A 23,347-nucleotide genomic window follows, 5' to 3' on the forward strand; every position below is an offset into this window, starting at 1 on the left:
GCTGAAGCTATGAATTGTCTTTTCTCATTTGAGATTTTTCTAACCGATCGCTGCGATGGAGTGTTGGTTAAAAGTATGTACATTTTAAAAATCTTTTGTAAAGCATAAAATAAAACAAATCTTTCGTAATTTTATATTTTCGGTCTTCCTTTTGTCTTAGAAAAAAAGTAAAAGTAATGCAGGAGGAACATCTATCTTGGTTTAACAAACACGGAACAATGTCAGTCAAGAACACCTTCAAATTAGCCTATCATAAGGCCGAGTTGGCGAGAGAGGGGAGACGACGAGAGAAGCGTTGCTATTTATAAGTCATACTTCATCGTAGAGGTCTCAGTACGGGGATTTTTTTTATCAAACAGACAATGTGCACAGAGTGTACTACGAAGTAGACTGGGAATCCAGTCGTTTATAACGTTTTTGTTGAAAGCGGGAAATTTTTATGTCGGGATATGGTTAAAATAAACGACTGGGCTAAGGTGGTTTCCGTAGCTTACGGGAGTTCCAGCAGGGCCCGCAGATTTCTGCGGGGTGAGAAAACAATCATATACAACAAAATACATAAACAAATAAAAATTTCAGCCAATGAGAATTTCTAAGTGAAAGAAAAAAAAACAAACCAAAACAAACCAACAAGACCCCCTGAAAATGTTATCCAAAAACATTGTGCACAAAATATTCTAGACGACTATATTGATGCTCCTGACAAGTTTTCTACTTCCTATTTTTTACTGAGTTAAGTCGTCTAGCATGCTAGACTAACTACGAAGCAATAAACGTGAGATACACTCTGGTACAGAGTACACGCAATCAAGCTTCCATTAAAATATCACAACGTCCAGGACAACCATATAAAGAAGTTATGACGAGTAAAGAAAATAAACAGATTGGAGAAACTAGTTAGGTTTTAAAGTAAAATCTTCTTACTTTAGCATTTTCAATACACGGACAAATTGCCCAAGCTGCACTCGATTGGACCTAAGGATAATAAAAAGTTGAGATGTAATAGATGAGAAGATTTGCCAGATTTGTAACAAAAAACACAAAGACGGCTCTTTTTTGGGAAATCATTTGGGGTTTTAAAATTTGCATTGAGTTTTTCTCAAATATTTTTTTAAATATTATGACCATTATTGAACGTAACATTATCCATAATGTTCATAGTGCGGGAAGGGGTCTGATCCCCCCTTCTTGAATGATCCCCCCCTTCTTGGCATCCCCCTAACCTTTAAAAATGCCTATCCCCCAAGGGTTTCGGGCTAAATTTTTTATGGTAAAAAGGCAAGGGAAACAGTAAAGAAAAATTAAGTCTGGCAAATATAATACAGACCAAATTTCATAACAAGGCTGGAAAATAATCTACATTATATGTAAGCCCCCTTCTTAAACGAGCCCCCTTCTTAAACGAGCCCCCCTCCATGCTACCCCCCCTTTTTAGTGAAAATTTCTGATCCCCCTCTTTCTTCACTTTTTTGGAAGGTGTCACCCCCCCCCCTTAAAAAGGGGGGGGGGTCCGAACTATGATGTTCATTATAACAATTTGAATATAACGGTTGGATACACGGCGATAGATGGCGCAGGGATGCTGAAACTAAAGCTGATTTACAGTATTTAAATAGAAAATGAACGTATTCTCATAAGGCGAGGCTATTTTAATTTGTTGTTTTACGGGCCAAACTACCCAAAAAAGAAGGTCAGTCGGTCGGAGAAAAAAATAAAAATAACAGTAGAATTTCGAGGGATTGGTACATACCTCAGGGTTTGGATTCTTTAAAAGGGACCATAACAAACGCACGCCATCCAAACGGTCAACAATACTAAAAAAAAAAAATCATTTCTAATTCAATAGAGAGGGTATAGTTACTTTCTATTGTTTTGCGTCAATAACAGCTCCAAACAAAATAACGAATTCAAAGGTTGGAATTTTCGGAATTTTTCTCATTTTGAATTTTCTAACGTCCTCTAAACAAGACAAGTGTGAAAAAACCTGATAATTACCTTTTGATCTTAACAGTCTTAAGCATGGTTAAAGGCTTGGAGACACAAGAAGTTTTTTTTGCGTTGGTAAAATACAACATGCTCCATCCCACCAACACAAGAAAAAAAGTGCGTGTCCCATGGTTTCCTTTTCTGTTTCATGGGACAAAAGGTGAGGGAAATACCTAAAAGATTTTGTCCCAGGGACAAAAGTGAGATTTCACTTTTATTGGTAGAAAGAAAAATGGGGTAGAGACAGGAGATAAGTGTTGCAGGTTGGTGGGATGGAGCATGGTGCATAGCACCAACTCACAAAAACTTCTCGTGTCCCCAAGCCTTAAGATTGGTTATATCTTTTACACACAAATACCTTGACAAGAGTGCGGAGAATATATGCCGTAACAATAGCTTTAAAGAATACTAGATATCCAACGAGCAAAACTTGAAAAAGATAATGTTGTTAATAGTTAATGGGGTAAGAATCAATGCTTACGCCATATTTTCTTGCTCCATTGCACATTTACCCACAGCCTTGGTGACATTGACCAGGAGTTGTTGATTGGTACCCGTCAGTAGTCCAACCATTGGCGAAATACCATTCGCTTTACGGATAGCAGCACGATTGATAGGGATTTTAGCGCATTCTCCAAGTGCACCGACAACGTTTATTAAGACCTGGTTGGAGGAAAAAAAGCATATCAGTGAAGGTGAAGAGTCTATCACCATGCTACCTTAACAATCTGCCTGAGCACAGTCAATTGATATGTGATCAAAACCCTCACACTTCTATAATTAGCAGAATGTTAGTGAGGCACAGTGATAGCCTTATCCAGATGGTCAGTGAATGTGTACAGAGTTTTATCGTTCTACGACTGCAAAAAAGATAAAGTTTAAGAAAGAAACTTAAATAAAAAAGAGTTTTATTTCAAAGTTCCTTGGTTGAAGTGAGAAATCTTAAAATACTGAGTACTGATCGTGATTAAGCACATTAAACAGGGGCAGGATTTTATGAATGCAAAAATGTTTTTTTCATTTTCAGGTGATGGATATTCTTAAGCCAGCAATATTTCACTACTGGGGTCGGGGACCCAGAAGGAGACTGTGATTTTTCACGTGCACATTTGTTATAAGCAACTCCAATTTTCGGGTCAGGTCAGGGGTTGCTTAGTGCTCTACTTCATTTATTGAAAAGATTGTGTTGACCATACCCTATTTTATGCTTATTGAGTCAAGGACTATCGTTTGACATGGTTAGATTATATTTACAAGATAAGTGAAAAAAGTCGGCTAATTTTAAGGGCTTGGGTCTTAGCAACCTTAATTAAAAAAAAACGTTGACAGAAAATGTGTTTTTGTTTTAATTCATAAAAAATATCGTTAACGAACCTCTTCCGGCTGATTATTTAACAAAACCACCAATTGTTCGATCGCTTTCAATTCTTGAAACACCAAAACATTTTCTTCACTGATTGCACATTTCCATACAGCACCAGTCACTGCAACTAAAAGATCTTTCTTGTCTGTGTTTCCCAAAAGGGTTGCTAACGGCTCTAATCCGCCATATTGTCGAACCAAGTCACGTGTCTCTTTGTCTTCGGCGCACTATGAAAGAATGACAGTGATTGACAAAATATTGATAGACTATAAGACTATAAAATAATTTTTTGGAGTATTGAGTTGAATTACACGCTTCTTTTTATAAGAATGGTGTTTTTCAATTCATCATGAATATTCTTAACTTTTTGAGGAAAATCATTCTGAAATATTATTAAGTTAAGGTATTCTTAGGTATGGATCCAATCCCAGCCAAAATCTAGCATGTCCCACATACTTCAAGCAAAACTTTGGCATTTTTGTTGAACATTTTAGCATTGCTGGGTAATAAATAGCAATTTAACGCAAAAATGCTCTCAAAATGTAGCATTCTTTGGTTCAGTTGCCAAACTCCATGCTGGTGGTATTCTTACCATATTCTTATTTTTTTCACCAATTTCATCATAAATATTCTTATGAAGTATATTCTTATAAAAAAAGCGTTTATGGTATTTCTCCACTGAGTCACGGATTTCGCAGCGAGAGGCATGAATCCCAGTCCTTCTTTTTTTTTGGGGGGGGGGTTAAGACTTACTTTCATTTCTCCCCGATTGGGAAATTGACCCTCTCCTTTAGGAGCGGCGTCGGAATACCAGAGGAGTTTTTGGGTGATAAACGGGTATTGACCTGTATTTGAAAAGCTACCCACATTGAGAAAGATTTAAAAATTTAGATTTAAATCATTTGGTGCACTCATTCATGAATCATAATAAACAAACTATATCAAATTTTAAAAACAAAAATACTGTTACCTTAAAAATGGCACTGGCACAATGTCTTTGAAGTTCAGCGTTTTCTTTTTTTAAGTTGAAGACGAGATCTTCAACCATTCCCTCTGTACGGATAGCACTGCGATATGTTGGCTTGAAAGAAAAGAAAAAAGATAAAACGCTAAACAGTTAAGTTTGAAGAACACCTCGCGGAAGATATCCAGGGTCGGGAAGTGGAGGGCATGTGCGGACCAACCCTTTGAAAACCAACTAAATTTTCGCGAATAAGTGAGTTTTCAGAGAGACAAAAACGGCTTAAAAACATTCTCAACACTTTTAGCCATTGAAATAACACTGTCAAAATAAACATGTTGTCGATTTCATTAACAAATTTTATGACTCGCAGTAATTTAAGAAAATAATTAAATAAGAAAAACATTCGAATGTTCGATTATAGAATTGTTTTATGTGAATCGTTCAACTATTTACATAATTTATGTTTTGAGTTTGGCTAGGTATAAAATAAAACATTATGAAATATTAAGAAAAAGTCCAATGAAAATCTTCAAAAACGGCGATTTCCGGAAAATAATTGTTCTCAGAAATCGAAATCGACCATTTTTTGGGCATTGCTAATACGCATCTTTGTGCAAAAAATCATTCGGCTGTTCCGGCGATTTTTAGAGAGTTCCGGCTTCAAAAATCAGTTTTATTTACAATTGAATCATGCTTTATGGTGGGCATTGCTATCAAAAAACTAATGATGAAATCGATAAAATGCCAAAAAGCCGGTTTTCGGGCATATTCCCAACATTTTCAGCCGGAAAGATTTTATTTCTCGAAAATCAGGCTTCGTCACTTTTTGGGAATCACCATAAGCCAATCCCGAGAAAAGCTGGTAACAGACGAACGAACGGATGAACGAACGAACGATTAATTTAAAGGACCTCCGAGGTAGGTCCAAGAATGCTGATAAAATATATTTCAAACTTATGAAAATATTTGAGAAAATACAGGCGGCAACGAAGCTCGGATCAAAGATACAATAGAAGATGGACGTCCAGTGGTTTATATGTTCATTATCTTATATAAAATAAATTTAAAGCCTTTAACATAATGTATGTTTATAATTAAATTAATAGCTATAAGAGTGGCTGATAACATCACAATCAAAATACCAAGTATAATGATAAAGGTTGGGTATAAACTATCAAAAACGATGTCATATAAATAGGCCCATATAAATTCGGTGTTTTTTATCACCATTATAACTCCAACGCTCAAGCATTTCAAACTTGCCACTTCCATCAGTAAAGCAAGAAAGAACATAACTCCTCCGGTTAATATAAACCATGAGAATTCGACAGGTACCTTAGTCAAGGCAAAATCTATCCGAAAAATGAAGTGAGCCAGGGATAATGTCACAACACCAACCAAATTGATGTAGAAAAGTGATTTTCTCAAGTCGACTTTTCCACTAATCTTTCTCACCGTGATATAATACAATGAGAAACAGACAACTGATGCAAAACAAAGAACAACACCTATGGCATACGATTTGGGATTCGATTTACGCGCTTTAAGCCTTGTCCACACTACAAGTACCACTCCAACATAAGATAAAGCTCCAAGTAGACATTCGGAAAGTTTTGCTTTCTCTTTTAACAACAGCCAAGCGAACAGAGTCGAAACAGGTGGTAAAGCAGCCAGGATTACAGCAGTAGTACCCAGATCTATCAATTTCAAGGACATTAGCATCAACAAGGACCCTCCCATTCTGAAAATACCAGCCAACACTAAATATAATATGTTTGATCTGCTATCCTGTGGAGATTTGCCATCAGCTAACATATTTGACGATATAATGACAAAACTCGTTATATATCGTATCAAAAGTGCTTCAAAAGCTTCCACATAACTGTGATCGAAAGTATACTTGTAAAACATATCTGCGAATTTGAAAAAAAAAGAAAAACCTAATGCACATGCTACACCAAGGGCTAGTCTTTGTTTTGGCTTCAAACTATCCATATTTACCATCGATAAATACAGTGTGCTACTAGGCGTACATAGAATTTCTGCTACTGCTTGATAATAAAATCAAATCTCAACTTCGATTTTGTTTTGATCGAAAGTTATAGACCACATGCAGCTTGATTGCGGTTTTTGATACGCTACGTCATATCTTCCTTCGTTTCGAGCGTAAAACTCCTACTCTACGGGATACGAGCACTGCTCTTTTTTGGAATATTGAAATTCTCCGGATAAATCGCATGCGCACTGATGTTTTAATGAAACAAGAGAGAGCTTCGAAGCCTAAGTCAATCAGCTGTGTTTTAAACATTCTTTTATTTGAAATCTCTATTCATAAACATCTTTTGCGAAAGTTGTATATTATTTAAACCTTTTTGACAGTGTGTATAAAGTAAGTAGCATGAAATGTGTAAGTCGTCGCTTATTACGCTTTGTATAGCACGAAGTAGATAGGGAAAGCCACATGTCATCATTCGTGACAAATATAACATTACTTGAATATGGTATAAGTAAAGTATTTTTTGAAGGGTTTTCAATCCACTATAGATTGCAGACTTCCCTAAAGTAAAATCTCGTTTGTAAATTGAAATAAATTTTTGGCTCGCTTATCTCTATGAACACATTACTTTCCTTAAATTTTGTCTGAATATGAGAGCCTTTAAATATTCTTGTAATGTAGCCTAACGTCCCTTCCTCAAATCGTAATTATATCTTGGGGGTCTACGCTTTGCTTTTGCTTTGATTACGTGTTGTGTATTGACCAAACCATTGGCAACACTTGCAGATCAAAATACGCCAAAAAAGAAATGCATAAAGGCCTCAAGTAGGCTATTTATTGTATTCATCAGTTTTGTATTGTTTATGACGTCATTCTCCTATAATGGATTGTTCCCCTCATTTATCCATGTTTTTTGCGGAACAACCGTTTTGAGACGAATAGGGAGTGTAGCATCTTTTCTCTGGATAGGCGCGTGGCGTAAAAAAAAATTGTAAATGCACGAAAATGAACCGGATGAATGGCGAAGTATCGACTTTGCTTCCTGTTGGATGGGATGGGATCGCTTTTCGTTAGCACTATTAAAAGTGTCTGTTTTATGAATAGTTTATTGAAATTAAAGATAAGAATTAAGAATAAAAGCTTGTGGACACGAGAAGTTTTTTTCGCGTTGGTGCAATGTAAAATGCTCCATTCCACCAACCTGAAACACTTTCTCGTGTCTCCACCCCATTTTTCTTTCTACCAAGAAAAGTGAAATCTCACTTTTGTCCCTGGGAAAATGGAGCGAAATTAATTTTAATTCCATTGTCCCAGGGACAAAATCAGCGTGTCTTTTGGGTATTTCCCACACTTTTTGTCCTATGAAATAAAAAAAGAAACAATGGGACACGCACTTTTTTCTTGTGTTGGTGGGATAAAGCATGTTCAATTACACCAACGCGAAAAAACTTCTCGTGTCTCTAAGTCTTTAAAATTAAATTGTTTTTACAAAAATGTCACCTTTTGTACAAAAATATTAGTAATGCCAAAACGTTATCTTTTTTGCTTTTTTCCTGCTTCTTCCAGATGCCTTTTTTCTGGGTTTCATTTTTCAAAACAATAAAGATGGCAACACAGAATCTCTCCAATTTTTTATGTACACGAGAGGGAGAAAGGTCCTATTCCGAGAGTATACAATTTCCCCCAGAAAGCCTCTTCTACACTTTACAGATCATCTAAATAATGACGCAATGTTTCGAGCTCCAACCCTGACCCTAAAACTGATAAGATCAAAATAAGCAAAAATCGAAAATATCGAAAAGGTCAAAAACGAAGAAACAAAAAAGTCCACTTTTGGTCGTCCACAACCCCGACCAAAAAGTGACTGAACCACCCTCTGATTTTTTAACTCTTCGGAATGGGACCTTTCTTTGACTGACATTTAGTGGGGTCGTTTAGCATAATTTACAGGAAAAAAATAATATATAGCTGAAACTTTCTCCAGACCTTCTCTATAGGATGCTTATGCCTCAGGAAAAAAATCCCCTAGAATCCCACTGGTGGAACATTCCCTTTTTGGGCAATTTCTTTTTTCCCCAGGCAAAACCCTAAGGGCGAAATGTTTTGAAAATTTCAAACTCAGGCAATATCAGGTATACCATTCGAAAGCTCTCAAAAAACTATACAGAAGACTTTTAAACGGGTATGGCCGATTTCATTACCTAACTCGAGATATTTCATGCGCAAGTTCCACTTTTCGCCACATTTTGGTCTAAAATTGACCAAAAACTGCATCTTCTGCGTGAATTATCTCGAGTGAGGTAATGAAATCGGCTATACCCGTCTAAAAGTCTTCTATATAGTTTTTTGAGAGCTTTCGAATGGTATACATGATGTTGTCTCAAAAAGAGTTTGAAATTTTCTCCTGGGGAAAAAAGAAATTGCCCAAAAAAGGGATGTTCTACCAGTGGGATTTTAGGGGATTTTTTCATGGCAAAAGCATCCTATAGAGAAGGACTGGAGAAAGTTTCAGCTATATATTATTTTTTTCCTACAAACAGCCTGTACTTTCGTAACACGACCAAACTAATTGGCTAGATGTACATGCAATGATTTTGGACTATTTATGGCCCATTAAAAGATAAATTGGTGTTAAGATCAATTTTTATGCCTTTATAGTTTCAACTACCTTTGAATAGTTACATAGTATTCTTTCTTAGTGTTGACTTTTTTGCATATTGGATTTCATCTCAAAACAAAATGTTTTTTTTCTTGGCCATGTGTTTTCATGGCCATGTTTTCTTTCCTTGGGCTTATATTTATTTATATAGGTTGTGTGTTTACTCTATTTTACTCTAATTATAATTATTTTCATCTCTTAAGGTGAAAGAGTTTGATGGGGTGCCTTTTGACTACCGACCGGCTGAACCAGCGATGTTCTAGGTGAACGTGCACAAAGAAGCAGCATAAACCCAAAATATACATAGCATTATGAACATATGAGCAGATTGTGATTGATGGAGAAAACAGATAGATTATAGATAAACTTTTTGAATAAGCTGTTTAAGAAACAGCTCTAACTACGCGTAACTACTTGCAGATCAGATTAAGATAGTTGCTATGACGGAATTAGACAAGGTATGTCGACATTACACGAAGCTACAGTAAATAGTGATGGCATTACTTTAATATATTTCAAAATCTTAGAATCTTTTGAAGGATTTTATTCTGCAAAGCAGGGTTCTTGAAAATTTAGTTTTGATTAATTTTATAAACGAAACATAGTGAAGATTGCACTGAAAAGGTTTTTGCCGAACACACAATTTTGTAAAAATAGACTCGTTTCATTCTCACTAGACTTGATTGTTTGCTTGAAAATATTTTAAGTCTGCTGATTCTTTTTCAGAAAATTGATATTGCATATGAAATGATTGATATCATGAAGAGATCGAGAGATTGTATAAATGATTGTATAAAGATTCTGATATCTCTGAAAAGTTGAAGATCATCTTTCAAACTCCATACTACATATTTTCTTTTCAATTTTGAAGGAAATGAAATACATTTTTTGAATTGTTACCGTGGGATCGGGTAACTTGCATTAGTGGAGGCTAACATGTATCGCCCTCCAATGAAAATACAAAGTTAAATCAAAACAAACCTGATTTAAATCATTTGCAGTTGGTAAAATGTGTATCTCCTAAATCATAAGTGATGTCATGCAAAATAATGTACAATATCATTAATAAATTTGAGGTTACACGTCCAGCTCGGATCAAAAACACAAAGATGGGCGTCCAGTGGTTTATATGTTCATTATCTTATATAAAATAAATTTAAAGCATTTAACATAAGGTATGTTTCTAATTAAGTCAATAGCTATAAGAGTGGCTGATAACACCACAATAAAAATACCAAGTATAATGATAAAGGTTGGGTATAAACTATCAAAAACGATGTCATATAAATAGGCCCATATAAATTCAGTGTTTCTGATCACCATTATAACTCCAACGTTCAAGCATTTCAAACTTGCCACTTCCATCAGTAAAGCAAGAAAGAACATAACTCCTCCGGTTAATATAAACCATGAGAATTCGACAGGTACCTTAGTCAAGGCAAAATCTATCCGAAAAATGAAGTGAGCCAGGGATAATGTCACAACACCAACCAAATTGATGTAGAAAAGTGATTTTCTCAAGTCGACTTTTCCACTAATCTTTCTCACCGTGATATAATACAATGAGAAACAGACAATTGATGCAAAACAAAGAACAACACCTATGACATACAAGTTGGGATTCGATTTAGGCGCTTTAAGCCTTGTCCACACTACAAGTAGCACTCCAACATAAGATAAAGCTCCAAGTAGACATTCGGAAAGTTTGGTTTTCTCTTTTAACAACAGCCAAGCGAACAGAGTCGAAACAGGTGGTAAAGCAGCCAGGATTACAGCAGTAGTACCCAGATCAATCAATTGCAAGGACATTTGCATCAACAAGGACCCTGACATTCTGAAAATACCAGCCAACACTGAATAAAATATATTTGATCTGCTATCCAGTGGAGATCGGCCACAAGCTAACATATTTGACGATATAATGACAAAGCTCGTTATATATCGTATTAAAAGTGCTTCAAAAGCTTCCACATGACTGTTATCGTAGGTATACTTGTAAAACATATCTGCAAATTGGAAAAAGAATGCATAACCTAATGCACATGCTACACCGAGGGCTAGTCTTTGTTTTGGCTTCAAACTATCCATATTCGATGAATACACAGTGTGCTACTGCTTGACAACAAAATCAAATTCCAATAAAAACTTTAATCAACACATTTGTGTTCATGAGACACAAGAGCATTATCTAATTCAAATGATTAACTGATAAAAAACTTATTAATAAATGTGATGCTGATTGACAAATATTGTCAAAGCGCATAGACAGAGGAGAAAATTCTCATATAATTTTACAAGAACATTAATTAACTAATCAACAATTTGTAAAAAATATACACCGTTCTTATTTTCCAGGCTTTAAATGTTCCTGATATACTCAATCGAGTTGAGAAGGTCTTTAAAACCAGTATTTTCTCATCTTTGTTTAAAATCCAAGGCTGGGATTGTTCTTAATTTGTTCTTAGGTTTCTGTCAAAATTGAGCCTTTTGTTCTTATAAAAGTACGCTTAGTCAACGAATCATCGAAAGTTTTAATTGCATTCGAAATTCATTTTGTGAGAAAGAAAATCTTTAACTCAAACAATAGAAGGAAAACATAAAGAGAAGATAACAAGTGATACTTTTATGGACCTACCTGGTTATGCATTTAACACATATATAATTGATATCTACATAAGCGTGACCATTAAACAATCATTCAGAACACAAATAGTGACAATCTATTAAAATTAGATGTTTGTTTCTTATAAAAAAACACGTTTGGAAACCAAAATTTCATGCTCTTCAAATATTCTTTCATATTCAAGAGTTCGAGAGCAAAAAAACATATCTCATCAAAAAATTCAGTATTTTCAAGAACATTGATGTATGCTTATTAATAGTGATAAACATGCGTTTTTTGAGCCAACAAAATATTTTTGCAAAAATCTGTTTGAACCATCTTTTACCTATGATGGTACCCTACTTTCATGCAAAAAATCAGAAAACTAATGATCCAATTTTTCACAAAGTCCAAAAAACACATTTTTTAGCCGTTTTTTGGCCCAAATTTGCCCAAAAATCGGGCTCAGTCACATTCGAGGGTTTATAGTTATGCATCTTTGTGCAAAAAATCGTAAAGAATGAAAGAGCCAATCTCGAGAAAAGCTAATACCTAAGTAATTGATAATGTGCTTATAAAAAATATCGAATTTGGCCAGTTTTTCTATAAAAACACGCCAAGCAACCAAAATTTCATGTCGAAACACACATACTCTTTAAAAGTAAGCCCTCCTGAGCAAAAAAAACATCTATCTCATAAAAAAATTGAGTTATTTGACTAAGAACATTGATGTATGCTTATCAATAGTGATTCTCATAGATAAACATGCGTTTTTTGAGCCAACAAAATTTTTTTGCATAAATCTGCTTAAGCCAATTTTTACCTACGATGGTACCCTACTTTCATGCAAAAAATCAGAAAAAATTAACGACCTAATTTTTCACAAAGTCCAAAAAACCCGTTTTTTAGCCGTTTTTTGGCCCAAATTTGCCCCCCAATTTTTTTTTTTTGAAAATCGGGCTCCGTCACATTTGAGGGTTTATAGTTATGCATCTTTGTGCAAAAAATCAGAAAAAACTAACGAGCCAATCATGAGGAAAGCTAATAACTAACGAACGAACGGACGAACGGACAAAGGTTAATTTATAGGACCTCCACCGGGGTAGGTCCAAAAATGTGAAACTTTCAGTGTAATTTACTTTCCTGACGGGGAAAAAGTAGTGAAAAAATTGTGCGATTAGCTCGTACTTATTGGCCAAAATAGCTTTTTCGATGAAAACCATTTTTATTATAAGGAAAAGCGAGCGAGCGAACGGACGAACGAACGAAATAGGACGGTATCAATCAGGTAGGTTCAATTTTCGTTTTTTAATAAGAGCCAAATTGTTACAGTAATACTGTAATAGTAAATATCTGGTAGGGCTCGGCTATTTTTATTTCTCATCCTGTCTTTTATTTCTAGGGCAAAACAGCAGTATTTTTTAGGTTTAAAATCAAAATTGGTAAATATATATCACTAGATCCAGTCTCTTTTTGAAGGAAAACAAACACGGAAAATCATCACTAAATGACCGATTTATCTCTGCAGTGAATTATTTTTAACATTTTATCGCAATTTGCTAGATTTTGAGGTGCAAGGACATAATGGATTCTCTTGTGCACAGGCTTGATTAACCTTGGTTAAAAATTTACATAATAGTGAGGTTAAGTATACCAGTATAATCGCGACGACGGACGAAAAATGTAACAGTTTAGTGAAAATACGAAAATTGATTGGTTGAAACTCACTAGCCTGTTAGATTTTCGTCCGTCGTCGTGATTATACCGAATTACTTAACCTCACTAATGCCGTTGCCATGGAAAAATAGGTCAATGGTTACCATGGCAACCAAAGATATCAATATTGAACAAGCTTGTCGGCACAAGGATATAGAAGCTTCTGTACCAAAATAGATTTAAATAAAAAACAAAGATAAATACCTCTTGTGCACATTCTTGAAGTGTTCCTACCACTGGGATCAACATATTTTCATTATTTGACTTCAATAGCTTGGCAAGTAACGGTATACCACCAGCATTTTTGATGGCAATCTTGTTTTTGGTGCTTTTGCTGCAGCTCCATAAAGCTAATGCACCTGCACGCGCAACGTCGATTAAAAAATCAGGAGCTTTGAGTACATCACCACAATTCAGTAGACAAACCTAAAATCATTTTTGAAAAAAAGTTGATAAAATTATTAATTTAAAACAATAATTAAAACGTTTCAAGATACTTAACCGCCCGCCAAAATTAGTTGGCTTGGAAGGTACAAATCACGCGGTCATACCCAAGGGCTGCAGTTTTCAGTTTTAATAAAAGTAGAATAATCACCAGTAAAATGCAGTGTGGCGAGTGCGGCACCAAAGACCGGCATTTTTTGACATTACTGTGCTACGTAGAAAAAAAGTCGCCACATCTAGTATAGGCTACATGTAGTATAGCCCGGGGCTTCTTATTGCTTTTTGATAGACTAGATGGCGCCCATAAAGCTTGGTACTCAATTGTTTAAAAAAAGTGGCGTTTAACATTAGTCGCACACGCGTTTAAAACTGAAAACCAAAACCACAAAGCATCAAAAAGCCACACTAATAGTGATTACACACATTAGTCGCACGCGTCTAATGTTAGACGCAGTTGTTTAATATTAAACGCAAGTACTTAGTGAAAAAATCTTGTTTAACAATGCGGTGTCTTTGAAGCTTAGTCACACAGCTTTGTGTATTTATGCTTTAATACAAAATCATGGAAATTCAATTTCGTAAGACAAGATAAGCAAAAAATAAACTTAAAGATTTTGCTTTTTATAATATATAAAGGAGGCGCACCTCTATGCTGACAAAGCAGAATGAACAAAAGAAGTTCTTAAATTGGTGCTTGCGAGGCGCGGGAGTTGTTCGTTTTTTTGTTGAAAAATGCTGAGTAAGCAAATGCTAGGAGATATGTTAGTCCTTTAAAAATACCTAGGTAGTTATAATCATCTGGTGACTGTCGGTGGAGCGGGAATGAGGAAGTCTACCCCATCTACCCCGCGCTAGACCTGTGAGATCGAATGCTGTTACCAGTAGATTACCTAATCTAAGCTACTCATTCGCTGAGTTGGTGTTGACCGGGGATCGAACCCACAACCCTTGAATTGTTAGGCGAATACTCTACCAACTGAGCTACCCGGACACAAAAATAAAATACTCACCAACTGTTGAATTCCACCATATTGGCGAACAGTTCGTCTTGCTCTACGAAAGCGTGCAACATGTGAAATAGTTTCAGCTGCAAGACATTTCAATTCTTTATTGGAAGAATTCAATATTTTGACCATCGTTTGAAGACCACCAAGATCGACAATGGTTTTACGAATTTGTAGATTGGTTGAAATATCTTTAAGAATCTTTAGTGAACCAATCTAGAATGAGATTCGAAATGAAAACTATCAATATGATGAAAAGTGTTAAATGATATGAAATGATAGACTCAGTTGATGGTCCTTGTTACCGTCCTGACTTCTTCGTAAAGAGTAGTTTAGTTAACGTGTATTTTCTAGTCCTTCATATGGAGTTTCTGAACACTGTGGAAGTTTCTTAGTTGGAATTTGTGATAGAGTTCAACCTTGAAATTTCTAGTAGGATTCTAACCCGCAAATAATTCAAAGACTTTTGGTTCAGAAACCACAAGCGTTACCTCTTGACTACGAAGGCCCGGCAGATTATAAAAATTCACAGACTAGAAAAAAATTTTATCTCACAGAATGAGCTTATAGAAATTTGAAGAAATCAGAATTTCTGTCCATCTTAATTCACTCAAAAGATTTTGGATGGCAGAGCAGGTTTATGTATTTCGTTCTAGCACTGTGTACTGCACTTTGGTCAACCAGCATCTTTGAGCCACAGTCACTTGTGGTTCAAAACTGGGAGCAACAGTAGGAAAAACAGCAGAACCTCTTTAACTCAAATGTCTTCTTTAAAAGAACAAGATTTATGGTCCCTTCAGTTAACAATGCCTTAAGAACTGATCTTCATAACTTGAAATTATATGTTCCCCGTACGTGTTCGAGTTATAGAGACTCCACTGTATATAGAAGGAGGTATCTTTAAACTCTAGCCATAACACTAACTTTTATCTGACCCCAAACCGATCCTGAACCTGACTGCGATATAATCATAATTTTCACTACTTTTTTACACTGATTTGGCTTGGCATTTGTCAGACGTCGACAATGAAAACCAATTTAGCAATACTTAAGGATACGCTAACAAACTGAAATTTACGTTGACAGATCGCCGAAAAAGAATTTGAAGTTAGGTTATAAAGGGAACGTGATTGACAAAACTTTAAACAGAGAAAGAGCAAGTCCAATCGGTCAACAAAGAAACGAAAAAAAAAAAAAAAAAAAAACAGTCAGTAGACGAACTAGAAACTCGTACATTCCTGAGCTTGTTTCAAATTGGCCAATTTTAAGATGGGCTATTTTTTTAAAGTTAAATGATAGCAGGCGTAGTGTAAAGGTAGGCCATTCGGTGATGGTCAAGTTCGTAGATTCAAACCCTGACCGGGTCATACTAAAGATCAGTCCTGAAGATAATGCTACCGATCGGGGATGTCAGGGTGGTTAGATTCCACCTCGGCGCTTTGATTCATTTGCCAAGTAAACGTATCTTCACCCGGGTCAACCCATGCTATGTTAGGTTGACAGAAACTCAAGAAGCCTGACGGTGACTGTGCTAGGCATTGATTCCGCAATACACCCTAGATGAGGTGAGAGTGCGCTGCCTTATTCTCTAGTTGTTTACACCCAATTGAGTTCAAAACTGTGTGTCAGCATGAACATATAAACGACTGGACATCTATCTTTTATTGTCTCTTTGAAGCGAGCTTCGTTGCCGCCTGTTTTTCAAAATTGGTATGAAAAATCCGACAATATTCCGTAATAATTTTATTTCTTTGAATTATTTAAGTAAAAGGATTGATAGAGCTTGAACATTGATCCTAATGCACAAAAAAAACATTTTCGAATTTTTTAACAAATTTGCAATATATTTTATCAACATTTTCAACTCTGAAATGCAAAATTTCAACTGCGTGTATACTTTTGAATCCCTTTTATCTCTCCAATAATTTTTTTTATGACTTGAAAAAAATAGCTTGCCAAAGTTGAGAGCCTGTGTCATAAGAATATCTAAATTAGAATGTGACACTTTCTAAAATTATTAGACACTTTTAAGTCAAAATTTAGAAATATTAGTCGGAGTTTTGACAAGCTGACGATGATTTTGCCTCTGTTATCTTTGCTATGATATAGATAAAAGACTTGAGAAGAGTAGAACAACAGAGACGTTTTGACGTTGTTAGCAAGGTATTCCCAAGTGGTATATCATCAAAATCTATTGTTTCATTTTATGCTTTTAACGAGGCGGCAACGAAGCTAGGAGCCCTTTCTAAAAAAAGACAAAGGAGATGGATGTCCAGTCGTTTATATGTTCATGGTGTCAGTATCTCGAGACTACTCATGGAGCACTGTCAACTCGGTCGACTTTCGAGGGGCCTGGAAATGAATATACAAGGAAGATTTGTTCTCGGGTCACAGTATTTATAGGCTTACTTAAAAAAAAACAATCAAATTTCCCACCAATGTCACATGAGAGGCATTTCCCTGGACCTCTGCGGAAGAGTGCAAACTATTTTTAGCATTTGAAAAGCTCTACTAAACTGATGTTCCTTTATCACTTCAATGCAATGGTATCTATTGTTTTCGAAACCGTCGTCGAAAAGAATTTAACTTGTTCTTTCGTTTCCAGTTCCCACAAAAGCTGATCGCGCCGCCAAAGGCTGGTAGGTATTTTCATGTGAAGATAATTGTCAGTCACTACACTACTGATAGTGTACACATTATGAATATATTATATTCTAAATTATATTACATCTAGTATTGAAAGCATTTTTAAAGCTGCGTTTGCTTTTGAGACGAAAAAACTAATTAAGATAATTAGGATAAAGCAAAACTAGAAACTACTTAAAATGGGCTTTTAAACTTTTTATTAAAGTTCATTGTTATTTCTAAGGAGTTTAAATTTATTTTGCTGACCGAATGCCTTTTTCTATAATTATTTACTTAATCTGTGAGAAAAAAAAGAGGACGATGAGTAATTTTTGTCAAGATATGGTTTGATATGTTTGTGCTATTAGCTTGTTGTTTTTTCGTATGACAAATTGCTGTTGAAAATTGAGCACAATTTCGGAAAGATTATTTTTCTAACTTGAAAATCTCACCTTTTTTTTGGTATATGGTAAAAGTAAGAATAACTTTGTCTGAAACTTTTTCTATAGACTAAACATCCGCTACTTCTTTTATGTTTTTAAACGCCCTGTCTTTTGATGAAAAAAAGTTGTCTAAAGTTAGCTTTTAACCAGCCCTGGGTCCACTTAAACCTTTTTGATGGCGCGATTAAGTGGCCCGGTAGCATTTACGTCCAAGCCTGCGTAAGTACAATGAAATGAGTAAAATCCCAAAATATTTTGGTCTGAAAATCCACAATGGCGAATTTATGCCAATTTGAAGTTTTTTACATTTTTGGGCATTGCACTTAAAAAGTTTTTTGATATAGAACCATGCTCTCTCAAATCAAAATGAGGAATTGGATTTTGATGATTCTGAAACTATGGCCGGTAAACTATACAATTTTCAAAAAAAAATCAAAATTTCCAACTCTTCTGTTCCTGAAAGACAACCGCCTGGTCTCTTAGGATCAAAAGAGGTGACCTCCTACCATTATACTTTTATCTTGATTTAAAAATTTTCTTAACATCGCTCGAAAAATGACTAAAAGTTAGGATATTTTGACCCATGGCAAACTTCAAAGGGGTCTAGGTCACTGAATTTGTTATAATATAAGGGCTATGATGAATCTTTTATGTAAGAACAGTGAAACTAGGTGGCCAAAAAATTTTTTGACTAGAGCTGAGGTCATTCTATTGCAGGCAGTAATTGGCAGTTAGAAAGTTAATTTTATCTAAAAATCATGATTCGTCATCACATTCCAGAAAGGTTTTTAGGAAAATCAAATATGGTACTCTTTGAAAGCTTATAGAGGCTGAAATTTCACTCAAAGGCGGCTCCTAACTCCCCTTACTCCCTTAATTTTGTAAAATTGACTTAAAAGTACATGTTTGGCTGAAATTTTTGCCCAAAATGAGTACCCATTGATACTTGATTCTTGATTTTGTTGTGAAAGCATCCAATAGATAGTGCAAGAATTTATCAGAAGTTTGAACCTTTTCCTTTCTTTTAAGGATTAGGGCTAGCTCAAAGTCCGTCTTAACTCTAAAATCCTAAAAATCTCGACAATGCTGCTCAAAACAACAATTTTTTTTGCTCAAGATTGAACAGAAAATGAGCCCCCTAAGACAATGAAATCTTGGTTTTTGGGAAGTTTCATGGGGGATAGTACAAACTTTCATCAAGGTCTTTACCTCCTGGACTACCATTTAAGAATCAAGTCTGTCAAAATGTGCTTCTAAACTCTCAAATCTTCAAAGGCGAACTTTACCAACCCCATAAAACAATTTTGCTATCAACCTGTTTGCTATTAAATGCAGTTAAATGAGCTCAAAGTTCAAATTATTCAAAGAAAAGGAAAGGTTTAGGAATATTTTGTACTTTTGGACTTATCTCGAAGTATTTAAGGGCAAAAAGACGGCTTCTTTGAGTGAAATTTCAGCCCCTATAAGCTTTCAAAGAGTATCATATTTCATATTCCCAGAAACCTTTCTGGAATGTGATAAGGAATCGTGATTTTCAGATAAAATTTACTTTCTAACTGCCAATTACTGGATGCAATAGAAAAATCTCAGCTCTAGTCCAAAAATTAAAAAAAGAAGCTTTTTCGGCCCAAGAAAGCACATTTGACAACTTTTTTCACCTAGTTTCATTGTTTTCATAAAAAAGATTCCTCATAGCCCTTATATCATAACAAATTCAGTGACCTAGACCCCTTTGAAGTTTGCCAATGGGCCAAAATATCCCAAATTTTAGTCATTTTTTGAGCGATGTTAAGAAAGTTTTTAAATCAAGATAAAAGTATAATGGTAGGAGGTCACATAGGTTTCTCTTTTGATCCTAAGAGACCAGGCGGTTGTCTTTCAGGAACAGAAGAGTTGGAGGTCAGACAATGTTGGGATTTCTAGGAAAATTGGTCTAAAGTTGGTACTTTTTTTGAGACTTGATTGGCTTTTCGGGCCTCTAGTGGCCAGTAGGGCCGGAATTTTTTATTGCAATTATTTTAAATGTATAGACCAGGGACTGAACTACCAGAAATTATTATTATGAGCAGTAACAAACTCCCCTGGGACAGGTCAGATGGCTCTAAAATACCCCTAAAATCAAACTTTTAGTGTTTTTGTGACGTCATAACTCCAGCTACCATTTTGAAAATTTAGATTTTTTTTTGAAAATTGTATAGTTTACCGGTCATAGTTTTAGAATCACCAAAATCCAATTCCTCATTTTCATTTGAGAGAGAATGGTTCTATATCAAAAAGCTTTTTAAGTGCAATGCCCTAAAATGTCAAAAACTTCAAATTGGCATAAATTCGCCATTATGGATTTTCAGACCAAAATATTTTGGGATTTTACTCAGTTTATTGTACTTAAAAACATATCCAGCTAGCCGTATTGTATAAGGGTTGCAAAGCGATCCAGACTCCACCTCAATTCGCAAGTTGCTAACAAAATAAGAGACACTCTAAAAATCCCTCTAATAAAGCCGCTAAAGAGACAGGGTCGCAAGAACCTTAATGCCCCAAACACACCACATAATCCACGGCGGCACAACACCTGCCGCCGCCCGCCGCGCATCGCTCTTTTTTCCCTTCTAGTTATTCGAGTGTAAATGGTGCCTTAATAAAAAAAAATCGAACGATATTAGTCGAACGATCTAACATTTTTATTCGAATCACGAATCGTCTGTCGAAATCATCAAAACATAAAAATAAAACAAAAACAAAAATGTACAAAGATGGCTTGTTGGTTCTTGGGCAGTTTTGATTTATTTCTTGACAAATTCGATAAATTTGATTACCTCCGTACTTCTTTATCATAGAATATCCACTTGGTTTTGCAAGGTAAGTTTCGTTCACTAAAAGAGCACTTATCCTGTCCGCCCGCACGACTTGCAAAAACCTATCATTAATCTTATTTGATACTTGATACTTGCTGTTAAAAGTCAAGAGATGATGAAGATCCTTTCTGTCAACGTTCAAACTAATTTTTTTCCATTTAACAGAAAAATAAATATTTAAAACCGAAAAGCCACTGCTTAGATTGCTTAGATGCGTGCCGCCCGCACGGCAATTTGATCAATTTCAGATTCTAAGTCCGTGTTTCGGCTTCCAGTAATTTTGTTGCTGTTCACTGTTAGGGTGCACCATTTTAAAACGGCATTTTTCGCAGTCCTAGCTACCAAACCGAGAAAGTTTTAGTGGCTTCAAGTCAAACCATTCAAGGTCATTTTGATAAAATCATCGGTTTGAAGATGTGATTTATATAGCAAATTTTATAGCAAATTTTCCCTTGGGAAAGAAGTTAAAGGTACGTGCACAATATAGCAAAACTGCTTCGCTCATAAATTCGCTTCGCAAAAATGAAAAAAATGTAAGTTTCAAACTATTGGACCTGCCACGCTCTTAAAAAAACTGGCTCTTGAGCCTTCACTTTTCCTTACTAAAAAAAGCTTACAAAATACCCTTGACCGCCGCACATACTCGTCGGTCAATTTGCCTGACTGACCCCCCCCCCCCCCGGCAGCAAAATTAGTCCAACGGATTAGAAAAGTTGGATTGACAACTCGTAGCGTCATTTTTCATAAGATTCCACTTCCCGCATTAAGACCTCACTGATTTCACGAGATTTTTCGTTGGCCATTTCGTGGCAAGCGGTACATTATGTGGTACATTAAAAACGAAAATGCCAAATTTTATCCCCTAATAATTCCAATTTGGGTGCAAAACGGGACAGTGGATGGGTGTGGTATATTTCAATTTGGGTACGAAGCATGCCAGTGCCAGTGGATGGGTGTGGCAAAATTCCAATTTGGGTACCAAGCGGGACAGTGAATGGGTGTGGCATAATTCTAATTTGGGTGCAAAGCGGGACAGTGAATGGGTGTGGCATAATTCTAATTTGGGTGCCAAGCGAGACAGTGGATGGGTTTGGCAAAATTCCAATTTGGATACGAAGCATGCCAGTGGATGGGTGTGGCATAATTATAGTTTTGGTACAAAGCAGGACAGTGGATGGGTCAGGCATAATTCCAATTTGGGTGCCAAGCGGTACAGTGGATGGGTGTGGCATAATTGTAGTTTTGGTGCAAAGCGGGACAGTGAATGGGTGTGGCATAATTCTAATTTGGGTACGAAGCGGGACAGTGGATGGGTGTGGCATAATTCTAATTTGGGCACGAAGCAGGACAGTGGATGGGTGTGGCATAATTCCAATTTGGGTGCAGTGTGGTATAATTTCAAATTGGGTACGAAGCAGGACAGTGGATGGGTGTGGCATAATTCTAGTTTTGGTACAAAGCGAACAGTGTGAATGGGTGTGGCATAATTCTAATTTGGGTGCCAAGCGGGACAGTGAATGGGTGTGGCATAATTCTAATTTGGGTACGAAGCGGGACAGTGGATGGGTGTGGCATAATCCTAATTTGGGTGCAAATCATGACAGTGGATGGATGTGGCATAATTCCAATAGGGGTACGAAGCAGGACAGTGAATGGGTGTGGTATAATTGTAGTTTTGGTGCAAAGCGGGCCAGTAAATGGGTGTGGCATAATTGTAATTTGGGTGTCAAGCATGACAGTGTATGGGTGTGGCATAATTCTAGTTTTGGTACAAAGCGAACAGTGAATGGGTGTGGCATAATTCTAATTTGGGTGCCAAGCGGGACAGTGGATGGGTGTGGCATAATTTGAATTTGGGTGCAAAGTATGACAGTGGATGAGTGTGGTATAATTTCAAATTGGGTACGAAGCAGGACAGTGGATGGGTCAGGCATAATTCCAATTTGGGTGCCAAGCATGACAGTGGATGGGTGTGGCATAATTGTAGTTTTGGTACAAAGCGAACAGTGAATGGGTGTGGCATAATTCTAATTTGGGTGCCAAGCGGGACAGTGGATGGGTGTGGCATAATTCCAATTTGGGTGCAAAGCATGACAGTGGATGGATGTGGCATAATTCCAATAGGGGTACGAAGCAGGACAGTGAATGGGTGTGGCATAATTGTAGTTTTGGTGCAAAGCGCGCCAGTAAATGGGTGTGGCATAATTGTAATTTGGGTGCAAAGCATGACAGTGGATGGGTGTGGCATAATTCTAGTTTTGGTACAAAGCGAACAGTGAATGGGTGTGGCATAATTCTAATTTGTGGGTACCAAGCGGGACAGTGGATGGGTGTGGCATAATTGTAGTTTTGGTGCAAAGCGGGACAGTGAATGGGTGTGGCATAATTCTAATTTGGGTACGAAGCGGGACAGTGGATGGGTGTGGCATAATTCTAATTTGGGCACGAAGCGGGACAGTGGATGGGTGTGGCATAATTTGAATTTGGGTGCAAAGTATGACAGTGGATGAGTGTGGTATAATTTCAAATTGGGTACGAAGCAGGACAGTGGATGGGTGTGGCATAATTCTAGTTTTGGTACAAAGCGAACAGTGTGAATGGGTGTGGCATAATTCTAATTTGGGTGCCAAGCGGGACAGTGAATGGGTGTGGCATAATTCTAATTTGGGTACGAAGCGGGACAGTGGATG

General features: G+C 36.3%; 1 protein-coding gene across 1 annotated transcript in view; it reads right to left on the reverse strand.

Annotated features, from left to right (window-relative positions):
- Positions 1–23,347, reverse strand: part of LOC136807263 (outer dynein arm-docking complex subunit 2-like) — a 53,931-nt gene that overhangs the window by 6,760 nt on the left and 23,824 nt on the right. The window contains exons 5-11 of the mRNA XM_067063864.1: positions 14,741–14,950; positions 13,491–13,712; positions 4,320–4,430; positions 3,361–3,576; positions 2,468–2,649; positions 1,751–1,814; positions 925–975 (exon numbers count right to left, since the gene is read on the reverse strand). Coding sequence (XP_066919965.1) covers positions 925–975; positions 1,751–1,814; positions 2,468–2,649; positions 3,361–3,576; positions 4,320–4,430; positions 13,491–13,712; positions 14,741–14,950 — 1,056 coding nt within the window. The remainder of the gene's footprint in view (positions 1–924; positions 976–1,750; positions 1,815–2,467; positions 2,650–3,360; positions 3,577–4,319; positions 4,431–13,490; positions 13,713–14,740; positions 14,951–23,347) is intronic.

The sequence above is a fragment of the Clytia hemisphaerica genome, unplaced genomic scaffold (assembly GCF_902728285.1).
Source record: "Clytia hemisphaerica strain Z4C2 unplaced genomic scaffold, Clytia hemisphaerica genome assembly, whole genome shotgun sequence".
Lineage (NCBI taxonomy): Eukaryota > Metazoa > Cnidaria > Hydrozoa > Leptothecata > Clytiidae > Clytia > Clytia hemisphaerica.